Source organism: Vigna unguiculata, chromosome 5 (assembly GCF_004118075.2).
Source record: "Vigna unguiculata cultivar IT97K-499-35 chromosome 5, ASM411807v1, whole genome shotgun sequence".
Taxonomy (NCBI): Eukaryota; Viridiplantae; Streptophyta; class Magnoliopsida; order Fabales; family Fabaceae; genus Vigna; species Vigna unguiculata.
The window spans coordinates 2963271-2976367 of record NC_040283.1 but is presented as its reverse complement, the minus strand read 5'-3'; the positions used below and the strand labels follow the sequence as shown (position 1 = coordinate 2976367).

The 13097-nt window shown below is 32.2% G+C and overlaps 2 protein-coding genes across 2 annotated transcripts; one reads left to right on the top strand and one right to left on the bottom strand.

Moving 5' to 3' along the window:
* Positions 1–394: 394 nt before the first annotated feature.
* Positions 395–8030, bottom strand: LOC114185188 (probable galacturonosyltransferase 14). The gene is made up of 6 exons (XM_028072764.1): positions 7509–8030; positions 6562–6617; positions 6313–6468; positions 3792–4382; positions 1706–2008; positions 395–1373 (listed from the first exon to the last, which is right to left on the bottom strand). Exons 1-6 carry the CDS (start codon positions 7723–7725, stop codon positions 1089–1091), a joined length of 1608 nt encoding a protein of 535 aa, XP_027928565.1. The 5' UTR covers positions 7726–8030; the 3' UTR covers positions 395–1088.
* Positions 8031–11844: 3814 nt separating this feature from the next.
* LOC114183688 (LYR motif-containing protein 4B) lies at positions 11845–12662 on the top strand. The gene is made up of 2 exons (XM_028070800.1): positions 11845–12212; positions 12317–12662. The coding sequence occupies exon 1, from the start codon at positions 11923–11925 to the stop codon at positions 12205–12207; it is 285 nt and encodes a 94-aa protein (XP_027926601.1). The 5' UTR covers positions 11845–11922; the 3' UTR covers positions 12208–12212; positions 12317–12662.
* The last annotated feature ends 435 nt before the right edge of the window (positions 12663–13097 follow it).

Below are 13097 nucleotides of genomic sequence, written 5' to 3'. Positions count from 1 at the left end.
TGGTCTGTCTCCAAAATCCGTTGCATGTGAGTAATGTTATCACTTATAAATGCATTGTTACAATTGTAAAAAATAAATTAATAAAAATCTCAAGAGATTACAGCAAATAAAAAGTTAAGTGTTTCCTAAAATAGAAAACTACAAAATAAGTGATAACTTGATAAGAGAAAAATATTTAGACACAAATTTAAATATTCTTTCATTTTCTAAAGTATAACTAAAATTTTGCTTTCATAATTTGTAAACTAAAAGTTAGCAGTCCAAAATGGTCGGTGTTTATAAAAGTAAATACTAAAGGTCAATGTTTAAAATTAAAATTTTAATTTCAATTCCAGATCAGTATTAAAAACAACTAAATTTGAGTACGATTATGATCCGGCATTGCAAGGATACAGAAGGGAGAAAAATGAATTTTCTGCACATTTCCAATGTCTCGTAATAGTACATAATGAATAACAATATATATTATATATCCTACAAACAGTTCCCCAATTCAATGAACCCGTAACGAAGCAATCTCCATGAACTACTCCTAGAATTCACCATCATGATATCAAATCAAAGCAGGTGAAGGTAAAAATTGGCACTAACAAAAATTAAGAAACTAAAAAATGAAGGGTAAAATGCTGCTCTAGAGGGGGGAACCTCGCAACTTACTGCCCTAGCACTTGTGTTCTCAACACCAACTAGATTGATGAAACATGCCTGATTTTTTTATCTCCAGCATCCAGTTTATTCTCCAACAATCAACTATGGAATCTTTGATATATTTGTCCCATAGAAGACCAATAATAGTATATCCTTTCACAAACCAAAAATAGAGGATGTGTTTCTATGTCAAAACTCAAGGACCCAAATGATTCTTTAAGGCCGTGCAGTGACGGTGGTGTCGGATGTAAAAATGTAGGGAATGGAAGCAAATCCACCCAGTGTTTTTTATCACTTTGGCCCTCTCAACCAATTTTATATTTGCCTTGTCAAATTCTTCTTGAAGAAAATTTCAAGCTGCAAAAATTTAGATGAAACCTGTATTACTCGTCCCTTTCATATTCAATGTTGTACAAAACATTGCGCTCCTTGCTGGCAGACTATGATTCCAGGATATGACAGTTCCTCAAAAAATCATTAGAATAATTGACATATTTGGTCCAAAATGGCCGAAGATGTTCAAACCCAATTTGCAACCAAGGTTTTGACTGACCATTGTAGTGAATAACAGCAGCCTTTTTCACACTCTCAATATTGGTATTGTTCTGATAACCCAATCCAAGCATGTGCCATGAGGGATCAATTGGGTGAACAAGACCTTTAAATGCAATCAAAGCAGGAGGCAGCGTTCCAAGCTTCCACATTGTCAGGTTTGACTTCAGATTCTGCCATAGTGAAGTTGTCAATAATATATTCTTTGGTAACAGAAATATTCTAAAACTCAACGCCCAAGAACCAAATGCCCAAGAACTCCCAATCCCCAGCCCCCTCTTTCAGCTTCACTAGGGGGTTCAATAAGAAGAACAAAAACAGAAGGAAACAAAAGGTCACCTTATTAAGCATACAGATATTTAAGCCATTCAGTCAGTTGCCACGCAACCTTAATTTATAATAATGCGAGGATTTTGTATGAACCTCAACTTATAGAAAATCAAAGAATAATTTGATGTTTTGAAAAACTAAAATTATATTAGTCAGAATCTATTTGGAATTTTACCTCTTTCAGCCAAGAATGGTATGTCTCTCTTATATTAGTTCTTCTCCATGCACGCAGATCAAAGATATTCATTCCATAAGCCCATGCACACTCATCAGGATCCAAATTCCTTGCAATTAGGGGATGAGAAAAATTGAAGTAGTTCCTAAAATGCTTAGACATGACCCAGTCGTCCTCACCTCTGCAAGTTTCCACAGCTCCATTAACTTTTCCTTCCAGGTCAATTTCCCAAAGTGGAGACAAGTCACGTTGAATTACCACATCATCATCCAAAAACACCACCTTGTCAAGGTTTGGGAAAAGCTGTTTGACACACAAGACTAACATAATCAGCACAAATATATCAAACTGAATACAATTTATGTTCAAAAGAGAATTATTGCAATAACAAGAATATTTTCCGATTGTTAATATTAGTATTACTAAAAAATAAAGGGTCAAACATGCTTTTCGTCTCCAAACTATCATAAAATATTGTTTCGTCCCTAAACTAAATTATATTGTATTTAGTCCATGTACTTTACGAAAATCAATGTAAAACACTTTTACAACAAACATGTCAAGTGTTTCTCATGTGACAAACTGTGTTCCATAGTGAACTGAAATATAACCTTCACATGTTTTGTGGAAAATATGTTTTACATTGACTTTTGCAAAGTACAGGGATTGAATCCTTTATAATTTAGTTTAGGGACTAAACAAAATTTTTCATAAAAGTTTAGGGACAAAAAACATATTTAACTCAAATAAATAGCAATCTTAGCTATAATTGGAGCATAAGTTCTGAATACTGATGAAGGCAACACAACGCAAAAACAATTAAAGTTAATAATTATCTATTTGAACAAACATCAACCGAAGGGGAGAGAGGGGAACATTCCACTATGATAGGGACTTGGGAATCATAAGATGCCTGGTCTCATATCAAGTAGTATGGGATGCTTGGTGAAATATTTAAGTGTTTGGAATTACACCGCTGACATCTAGCTTTTAGAGGTGAGTTCTGTGTTTGGGTGCTTATTAACAGGTACCGAAGTCTGTTGTTAATGTCTTAAAAAAGGTTACCCATGGACGGAGGCTTTCGATCCATGGAAGGTTTTTTGACTTATGAGAAAGTTGAATGAAGTGTTGTTGTAGACCGTAAGCCGCCAAGACTTCCACTTTTAAAGACTATGCTATGATAGGGACTTGGGTATTATGGTCTTGCATAAACCACTATGGGATGTTCAGCACAGTACTTAAGAGCTTGGTTCTTCCCCCTTAACAATTAGCTTTTAGAGGTGAGTTCCCCATGTGTTCGTCACTCTATTCATAGCACTGAAAAATAGAGAAATTGTACAATTTGCAAGGATATCTTGAATCTTAAATAAAAAGGGACACAACGCAACTTCCAAAGGTTTCCCTTTTACAGTTAAGCCAATATTCAGATCTCCAATACTAACAACTAAGAATGACCTCTCTTCTGCACTTTTCCCCTCTATTGAAGCTAAGGCTTTGATACTGCCCCTTTCAACTATTTAACCACCTAAAAGTTTTAACTGTAATATTCCATATAATTGCTTTGTCTCACTTCAGTTGGCTTTCTTTTATTTTTTGTTCATCTCCAATCATATTTCATGCTTCATGTTCTATAAATTCCTAGAAGCAACTTAGTCAAAATAGAAAATGTTTGGCTTGAATTAAGTCTGCAAAACATATTCTGTGTTCTAAAATATGGTTTTATGTTCCCTTAAATCACTGTAGTTTGTAAAATATTCAGAGGCATTCAGTGCCCATAGGAACTTTTACCATTACAAATTCAGTTTATAAAAGCACACATAAAAGTACAACGCAGAAATTTACACCAAAATGTTCAGCTTCAGTGATCACTTAATTGTTCATTTATATTTTTAGAGTAATTGTCCATTTCTTTATGTTAAGTTCAATTCAACATACAAAATCACATATAAGACCCAAAACTAATAACAAAAGCCAATGAATTGCATTAGGGTAAATTATGGCTTGAAAATTATCATCGGTATATAGTGAGCATACGAGAAAGATAAAGGAAGAAAACAGAAAGAGCATTGTGATGAATGCAATTTACCTCTGGTAAGTATATGCGGAGGTGGTTGAGTAAAGATATGTACTTCGGACTTCTCGCCTGCAATTTAGATGCAAATTTACGTGGACTAGTATCACTGAGATTGGCTCCTGCTAGATGATTCCCATGGTAGTAATTCCTGATCCCGTTTTGATTTTCTACAGCTTCAAGTACTGGGACATTCTCTCTAGTTAACCAGTCAAATTGGTGAATTCCTTTGATTTCAATTACAGCAGGGTTGACTGGATTCAGTGCAAACCATGAGTGCATACCCGCATAAGTTTTTTTATCAGTGATCACATGGAAGACTATTTTCTCTGGTTTCAGAGACGATTGAACAGCTGAAGTAACAACTACTGAAGCAGCCAAGATGTTATCAGTAGACAGAATAAAATGGTGGTGCGAGTTGTCAGAGAGTAAAGGAAGTAACTCTGGAGGAGGCAATTGTTTGCGTGCATGGGCATTTGATGAATATTCATCAGTCAGACGCAAAGACAGACAATGAATCCCTTTAGGGATAGAACTTGCAGCAAAGTGTTTATTCATCAGCTCTGCAAATTTAGACTCTCTGATTTCTCTCTCAAGTTTTTCCATCTGCTCAAGAAGCACAGCATTGTAACAAAGATCAATAAAATCACCATTTATCACAAATTTCAATACAACAAGGGTAATCTATAGTCTGAAAAGTGCAACTAAGCTATTGCAATATTGAAAATATGGATATACTTGTGCTAAAGTTTCACACATCAACCTTGCCTCTACTCATACAAATTCTCAGGGTCTTAATGGAGATGCATAAACCATCGTTTATGAGTAGTTAACGTTGCAGATTGATGATAATGACACAGTACTAATGAATATTTGTTTTTTGAAAGACTACGGTGATATATAACAGATGAAAAGGAAGAGCCTTCTGCCTGATATAACAAAGACGACAAAAATACTTGAATGAACATGACACTTGAATCACATATTGCTGGGTGGAGGGTGGATGGGAATGGAGGAAAGTAGGTGGGAATGGGTGTTTTAATAGCATTAATTTTGAGGATTTAATTATAGAATTTTAAAACTATATATAAGGATTTAAGGAAAATACATAGATTTTCAGATTAATTTATATTTGAACTGCGATCTTTACCAGAATATTACTAATAAAAATGTTGCAGGTTCAAAGGACACATCAGACTCTTTCCCCCGAATCAATGTTCTGTGCAGGGCTTGCTCGGAAGCAGTTCCACAACTGTTCTTACATAGCTTGATCTACTTCTATTTCTCTTTGATACTCTTTTGCATTTTTCAAATCTAGTTTTAGCATATATCCTTAGAACAATTATATACGATGATCAAGTTCAACAGTTTTGGAAGAAATAACAAGGCTAAAATTGTAATAATGTGCAATATACACAACATTTTAATGAATACGGGTGGAGCATAACTGTAATACCTAAGGATTTTCCTTTTTTGCACATCAACTGATTTGGGATAATATTAGGCAATTGGCTTCCGTTTGGTCTGAAGTACAATATGTTGAGCGATAGGGCATCTGCTCCGTTAATGTTAAGTTTTTCTATTTGTTGTTTTGTGTTTTGCACTTATGTTAAGGATTCATCTTAATTAATTTATTTTTTAAATGCAACATATTGTTATTATTATCTATATACAAGAAAAGTGTAACAACCAAAGAACTTTATCCATCTAATAGTAGCATGATTTGTTTCGAAAACACCTGAGAAAGGTCTCCAACACAAGACACATTACCAGTATAGAAAACAGGATTAACTAATGTGAGACATGTAAGAAGGTGAAAAACTGAAGGTAAGGACAATCATGATTTTATCTATCTTTTGGAATAGAGGTATCATACCAAATTCAGGTAAAATGATAAATGGCATTCATGGTAGATGAAAAGCCGGTGTATCTATAGTAAAAGCAATAAAATAATATTGGTCAAGTATTCTGGACTAACTCCTTTACAACAAATCAACCAAGTTAGCAGAAACATCAACAAAAGCAAGATAAACCTTTCCCCCAGTCAAAAAGTAAATTAACATAAGCATAGTACCTACATAACTCAGAAGCGTCAAATCTCTCCACAGATAAAATGAAACCGTGTTTAGATTTTTCTTTTCCTTTTGTAAATATTACTTGAAGATGAACCAAAAAAAGCAGCCTAATTGTAAAATTTGAGGAAAATCCAAATCACAAACAGTCGGTACTCAGTACAATGCTACCAAACAATACAAAATCAGGTCTAGCAAGACTTCCATCCAATTGACAAAACCAAAGTCATAGACTCGTACATTCAAAATAAATATTCATCCAGAAAAGTCAAGAACTGAATCATTATATTTCTAGACAGAACACAAAATTAAAAATAAAATAAAAATGTATCTTCCTAGTAAGCCATTACACATGAGATTTTAAAATGTTAATAGAATTCAATTTGAGACAAGCTCTTCCTTACACAATATCAATTAACCAAGAAACAGACAACACTTCGTCTTGAACGATTCAAGCAACTTACCATTCCCCTTAGCATGATCGCAAAAGTTTTTGCATCATACTGATTGTTCTTCATATCAGAAACCAGTTGATCAAAAGAATCTGGCAGCTTTAGATCAGGTGGAATTTCCCCAGCCTTCACTTCGTTAAGAATCTTGTAAAAATCTCTAACTAGTCTCTGCAACATCATTGATTGCATCATAACCACTCAGGTTCAGAAAGCAACTTAAACCAAAACTATATTGGATATGAGATAATAAAAATTGTTTACCCCTGAATCGTCAACCCTACCAAGAAGCCTTGGCCCCAACCGCCTACCTAAGCAATCTGAAGCACAAAATAAGAAATCAATTAATGTTCTAAAACAAGCACATGGTGAGGGTGAGAGATAAAAAAAGGCACAAATAATAAACTTCCAGAACCTATTCCGGATATCCTAAAAAAAGTGCCATACAGCTGATGTTTTGGTAAGACAGAAACAGATAGAGCAAAACTTCTATCATCAACAACATACTGAAAACAGCCGAACCAAGCATTGCTTAGGCAGGGACTTAAAAAATCACACATCGCCCATAATGTTTTTCCCTGACATGTACAACAGCACAAATAGTTATCCAGTCAAGAACAAGAGGAAACTTTTCATTCCTCAAATGCAATACTAAACAGCCCAATGCATTCGGGAACACTTGCCGCAAAAAGCATCTCCATCCCATCACTGATTTTCAAGCTCAAATGAAATCAAGAACCGCCCATACAGAACACTTCAATAACACAGTCACACTTCAAAATTTAGATCCTAAAACAAAAGGATGCATAATTCATTAACACTAGCCAGCAGCTACAAAACTATCAACAGGAAAAACACCTTCAGAAATTGCATTACCTCGAGAAAAGTTTTATTATCTATCTCACTAAGAATCAACTACATGAATCAGAAGCAACCTAAATTTGCCTATACACCAAATACAGATCACTAACAAGAAACAACCGCAAAATAAAGCATCCCACCAGGTGAGGTCGGTCACACGGATCAGGCAGTAATACACAATTATTGCTATGTAAATCTAAAACAATTCCAGCGCTAAATCTTCATTTTTTAGAAATCCCATCACATGTATACAAACAACAAACACAATGTCCAAATCGTGATCTAACTTATAAAAGAAATGAAGAATAAAATCGGAAGGGGAAAAGATAAGAAGAAGTGGGAAAGAGTACCAAAGGAGGAGCACTTGTTGACACCTTCGAGGGTGACGAGAGCGGTGAGAATGAAGACAAAAGGCAACAAGAAAGCGAGGATGAGGATGGTGTGGAAGAGGGTTCGATAGGAAATGTGGCGAGCTGCGACCTTGATCTTCATCAAGTCAATAAACCCATTGTTGTTGCTGCTCGATATCGTGATGCTTCTCATGCTCGGCGAGAAGTGAAGCTGCATCGTCGTTCGCGCAGCCCCACCGCCGCAACAACCCTACCACCACCACCACAACCCCAAAAAGACAACGACACCCCCCATGCCCACACCATCACATTCCCATTATTCCGATCTCAGAACCACACGCCCTATCCAACCCTGTCAATCCCACGCAAGATTGTCCAAAACAATCGATCGAGGTTGAGGTTCACGTTCGGGCTAAGCTTCCAGTTCCTCTCCCATGGATCGATCAACAATGAGAGAGAGGGGGAGAAAATATGGAGAAAGAGAAAAGAGAGAGAAATTTTTGGGTCTTTTTTTCTCGTTTTGTTTTTATTTTTTTATTTTTATTTTCATTTTTTGCTCACTTTGTGCGGAGCCTTCCCATTGGTCCGATCTAAAATTTCGTTTTCCCCCAAAAAATTATGAAAACAAAAAAAAAAGTGAAAAACATTGCAATTGTATTATGAGTCAAAATCTCAAAAGCGTGTTGTGCTCAGGGAGAGAAATGTGGTGAGTGTTTGACCTTGAGATTAGGGATTTAACTCCTAAATTTGGATGTTTCCTATGTTTATGGACAAGGTTAAAACCATTATGTGGAAATTAGTGCTTAATTTTGGTTTAAGTTTCTTGATTTTGCGTTTGTGTGAGGTAGTGTTAGGGGAGGTGATTAGGGAAAATTAGGGTTATTGAGAGCTTGGAATGTAGGAAAAGTACTAGTTGAGATAATGAGATAGGAAATTACAGACTAATTCTTCTTAAATATGATAATATAAAGTAAGAAAAACCGCGATATTTGTTAAGACACTAAACAGGTAATTTTGTTTTTTTTAATTTGTAAATAAAAAACAAACAAGTGATCCCCTATACCAATTTAAATAATATAAATATAAATAATTACGTAAACATAATAGTTGAGAAATTATGTAATTATATTTACTTTTAAATTAACTTAAATCCAAAGTATAGAGCAGCATCTTAAACTGAGTTGGAGTTTCGAGGATATGATTAAAGAACATAATACCAATTTATATTAACAATGACAAGTGGCAAAATCTGAAAAAATGAGGTGTGTGGAATCAATGAAAGTAACATGCTTTCATGTGAAGGGTGCTTCATTCTCCCTTATCCTTCACCACACTTGGAGATTGATAAAGGGTTAACATATTCTTTCATTAAATTAAACAATACCTTTTTTCTTTTATAAATGAGAAATTGAGTCTAATATATTTAAAGAAGAAAACATAAAATAAAATGAGTGAATTTATCTTTTGTAAAAAAGAAGAAAAAATTTTGGAGCAACTTTTATAAACCATCTAATCTTTCTTTATTTTGGTCTCTCTTTGTAGCCACAATTTGAGTGTTGATATGTTAGCTCCAAAAAGAGGAAGAACATAGGTTCCATAAATGTTAACTTCCCTCTAACAACATGAAAATTGTAGCCAAAGGCATGTGTTCAAGGAATTACCCTATTTCATTGGATGTTTTTGACCTACGATTATAATATTATTCTAATTTTTAATGTGATAAATTATTTGGGATAAATTAGGAAATAAGATTGAAAAAACATGTATATACTTATTACCATTGTTTTCTTTATAATTGATTATAAAAAATATATATATTGCTAGCCGTTTTAGTCTAACTCTCGATATAATAAATTGTTTAAAATTATCTAAAATATTAAAATTGATAATTATAGAAAAAAAATGGACATAATTATGGGATTTAACATTGTAATGAATTAGCAACTATTACAGTTATATATAATTATTTGGAATAATATTTAACAGATAATTTTTATGAAACGTGTTGTAATAAAAATAATTAACTTATAAATTTTTACATGTGATTTGATGTGATTCGGTGTTTCACTGATTCGATAGACAATAATTATCGTGTTTTAAATTTTTATTATTGTAAGGAAGAAATAGTAAAAAAAAATTGATTAACACGAGGTTATATTAACCAAGTGTTGTTATAATGAAATGAAAACAAAGTTTATTTTGACATGAAATTATTTGTGATTTGTCTGTTTTATTTTAACCAAATGTTCTTCTAATGAAGAAATGCACAAAATAAAATTTATCTTGATGTGAAATAACATATGTAATTTGAAATAAACACAATCAATTGTACAAATATATTCATTTAATAAGTTAATTCGTAATCGAATTATAAAGAATTATAAAGATAAGTAACTTTTAAGTTGTTTATTGTACAACTAAAATATATTAAATGCTTATTATATTTATGTACATAATGTTTTTTTGTCCGTCATGCAAGTTGATCTTATGAAGATTTGTCTGCATCAAAGATCTTTTGAAAAATATGCTAAAGGCTAAAGTTATTTCATATCAATTGTCATGTTTTTAGAAAGAGTAAATGTTTTACAAATACTTTCATTTATCATATAACATGTTACTTGAATAAGAATTTTGTAATTAGTGTTGCATGAAAAACATTTAACATTTAACACATCTTTATGCTTGAACATGAAGAAGTGCAACTTGAAGAATAATATATTTTATGACATTTAGAAAGGATTACTGACAACTTTTTATTTTGGTTATTTATAAATTGAAAATACTCTTCAATAAATAAATAGGATTGATAATAATGAAATTGGTACCACTTTTACAATTTTTGAGCAACCCTTTAGTTATAACCTTAGAAATTTTAACATATTACTAATCTAGAAGAGTAAACTTTATTTGTATATATATTAAAATGTTACTTTTTTTTTAATAACTGCATATGATATCTCTTGTACAACAACTCTTGTAATTTACTTGTGTTAGTCATTGTGTTAGTCATGAGTTTGAATTCAAAATAATATTCAAAGTGTTTAATACAAATATGAGGTCCAAATAATAGTTTTGGTATTTGAGGTAGAATCCAAATAATATTTGTCCAGTCAACTATAAGTAGTTGAACTCAAGATAAAACTCAATTGTAATTTGCAACGCAAAATAACTCAATAACATAATATTTGTTAACAAGGATGTTAACAAGCAAATTAGTATACAAAATATTCAGACTAAATATTTTTTACCTATTTTTTTATTGCATCTATAACTATATATAAAGGGGATTCCCTCTTTTGTGTCCACATTTCATAATTCCAACTTTACCCTTTATAATTTAATTATTTATTAAATTTTTAAAAATTAACGGTTACTTTTACAAGTTTTTATAAAATTATTTACTTATCTCCTTTTTCTTTTTTTCTCTTACTATTCATCAACAGTTATTTTTCTCTTATTTTCTCCGTACATTTTATTTTATTTTTTATAAATATACTTTTATTTTGTTTATTAAATTAATAACATTACAATATCATCAATTATTAATATAATTCAAAAAATGCGTACACACAGGCGCGATAGCGCCTGTGTTTACACTAGTGTTATTAAAATGTTTTTAACTAGAAAATGAAAGTTTGTTTTAAACAAGATTTTTGAAAAATATTTTAAATAAGAGTCTATCAAGTTAATATATATATATATATATATATATATATATATATATATATATATATATATATATATGTATATATATATATATAACGACATATCTATTGACACTAATATTGAAAAAAAAAACAGTAAATGATTGCATATTTCAATTATTCATTCTTATGTAAATTGTATGTTTTCACGTTAGTTAGTTTCTCATATTTGATATTTAGAACAGTTTTCTTTGTAATAAAATTTATAAATTAAATTAATATTGCTACTTATAAAAAAGTTAACAAAAAATATTAAAATACATACATTAATTTTATATTATGAAAAATAATTACTTTAATTTTATATTATGAAAAATAATTACTTTAGTTTCTTAGTTATCCGTTTTCTCAATAATTCTCAGGCTACATTTAAATTTCAGTCCCTTTCTAATTCTTTATTTGAAATTTTGATATTTTTAATAATTGTTGTTTACAAATTTTTGAAAAGTTATAACTTTAACTTAATGTTTTTTTTTTTAATTCACTAATCTTTTAGAATAAATATTTTAGGTATAAGAATCAATTACATCAAAATAAAAACAAATTGGATCAAATTATGAACTTTGCAATTATAGAAAAAAAAAATTGAATTTTGGAATTGATTTGGGCCAAAGTTTTTGGACCCAATAGGTGTCACTCAAATCCCCTTCAATTTTCTCTCTCATTCCTCTCTGAAGCTCTCAATCTGTGTTCTGTATCCGAACTCAGCCATGAGTGCATCTTCTACTCCTTCACCCGCCCAAATTCTCTCTCTCTTCCGTTCTCTCCTACGCGTCGCACGAGATTTCCCCGATTACAACATCAGGGAATACACCAAACGACGCACCATCGATGCGTTTCGGCAAAACGCCTCTCTGTCCGACCCCTCTTCGATTTCCTCCGCCTATTCCCACGGCAAGTCCCAGCTCGGCGTCGTCAAACGACAGGCCGTCGTGTACTCTCTCTACGCCCCTCCGCTCCGCAGCGTCATGGAACTCCAGCAAGTCCCTTTCTAGTAACGGTAACCTCTAGCATCACAGGGTTTAGGGTTTATGCCTCTTTGTGACGCTAATTTGTTACTTGCTGTGTATTAATTGATAATAGTTTGTGTTGGTATCAATTCAGGTTCTGAGAACTAATTGGAGAATTGTGTTTCCATAATCTGTAAGGAAGTGAAGATCTTTTCAGGTCTCAACCTAGAGTTGCTCTTTAATTTCCTGCCGTCATTTTTTAGGACAACTTTATGCATATTTTCTCTAAATTTGAGTGGTGCGTTCCTATAATAAATGGAAAACCGTTTTCTAGGGTTTAGAAGGGATGATTTAGTTGGTTTACCTGTAAATTTGATTACTTTTTGTTTGATGGTGATATCAATTTGGTGAAATGCTTCAAAAGTGATCATCTTGTGCTCTTGTTAATAATCAAGTTGCCATGCCTCATTATTAGCATGACAATGTTTTCTTTTGCTTAATTATTGGCTACCCTTGTGATTTTTGCAAGCTCTTCCATTTGGGATTTCGTAAGATGTGATGTTAAAACTTAAATTGCAAATTAAGAAGAAGAAAAAAGGTTTAAACTGGAAATTTCCAGTATTAGTTAAATACATGGTCAAACAGAAATGTGGTCTGTGTCTATAGTGCTCATGAAGGAGGTGTTGTGGAAGATATTATTGGAGAGGTTGAGGAATCAAATAGAGAGGATCATAACAATGGGGGAACTTGGTTTTGGCTGTTTTTGATATTATAAAATTATAAAACATTTTGTTAGAAAAGAATTGTAAAATATTTTGCAATGAAGAAATATTAAATTGGGAGATATACTGTGAATTATTTTTATAGTTTTTGTTATTATAAATTTGTTAAAAAAACTGTAGAACGTTTTAACATGAAAAATTATTAAATAGAGA

What these genes read in the sequence shown, in the direction of transcription:
- LOC114185188 (XM_028072764.1), bottom strand. Translation starts at nt 7,725, where the DNA reads ATGCAGCTTCACTTCTCGCCGAGCATGAGAAGCATCACGATATCGAGC. An exon ending in GTAGGGTTGACGATTCAGGG is followed by an intron (nt 6,469 to 6,561) that starts GTAAACAATTTT and finishes ATGATGTTGCAG; the next exon opens with AGACTAGTTAGAGATTTTTA. An exon ending in TCCGCATATACTTACCAGAG is followed by an intron (nt 2,009 to 3,791) that starts GTAAATTGCATT and finishes TGTGTCAAACAG; the next exon opens with CTTTTCCCAAACCTTGACAA.
- LOC114183688 (XM_028070800.1), top strand. Translation starts at nt 11,923, where the DNA reads ATGAGTGCATCTTCTACTCCTTCACCCGCCCAAATTCTCTCTCTCTTC.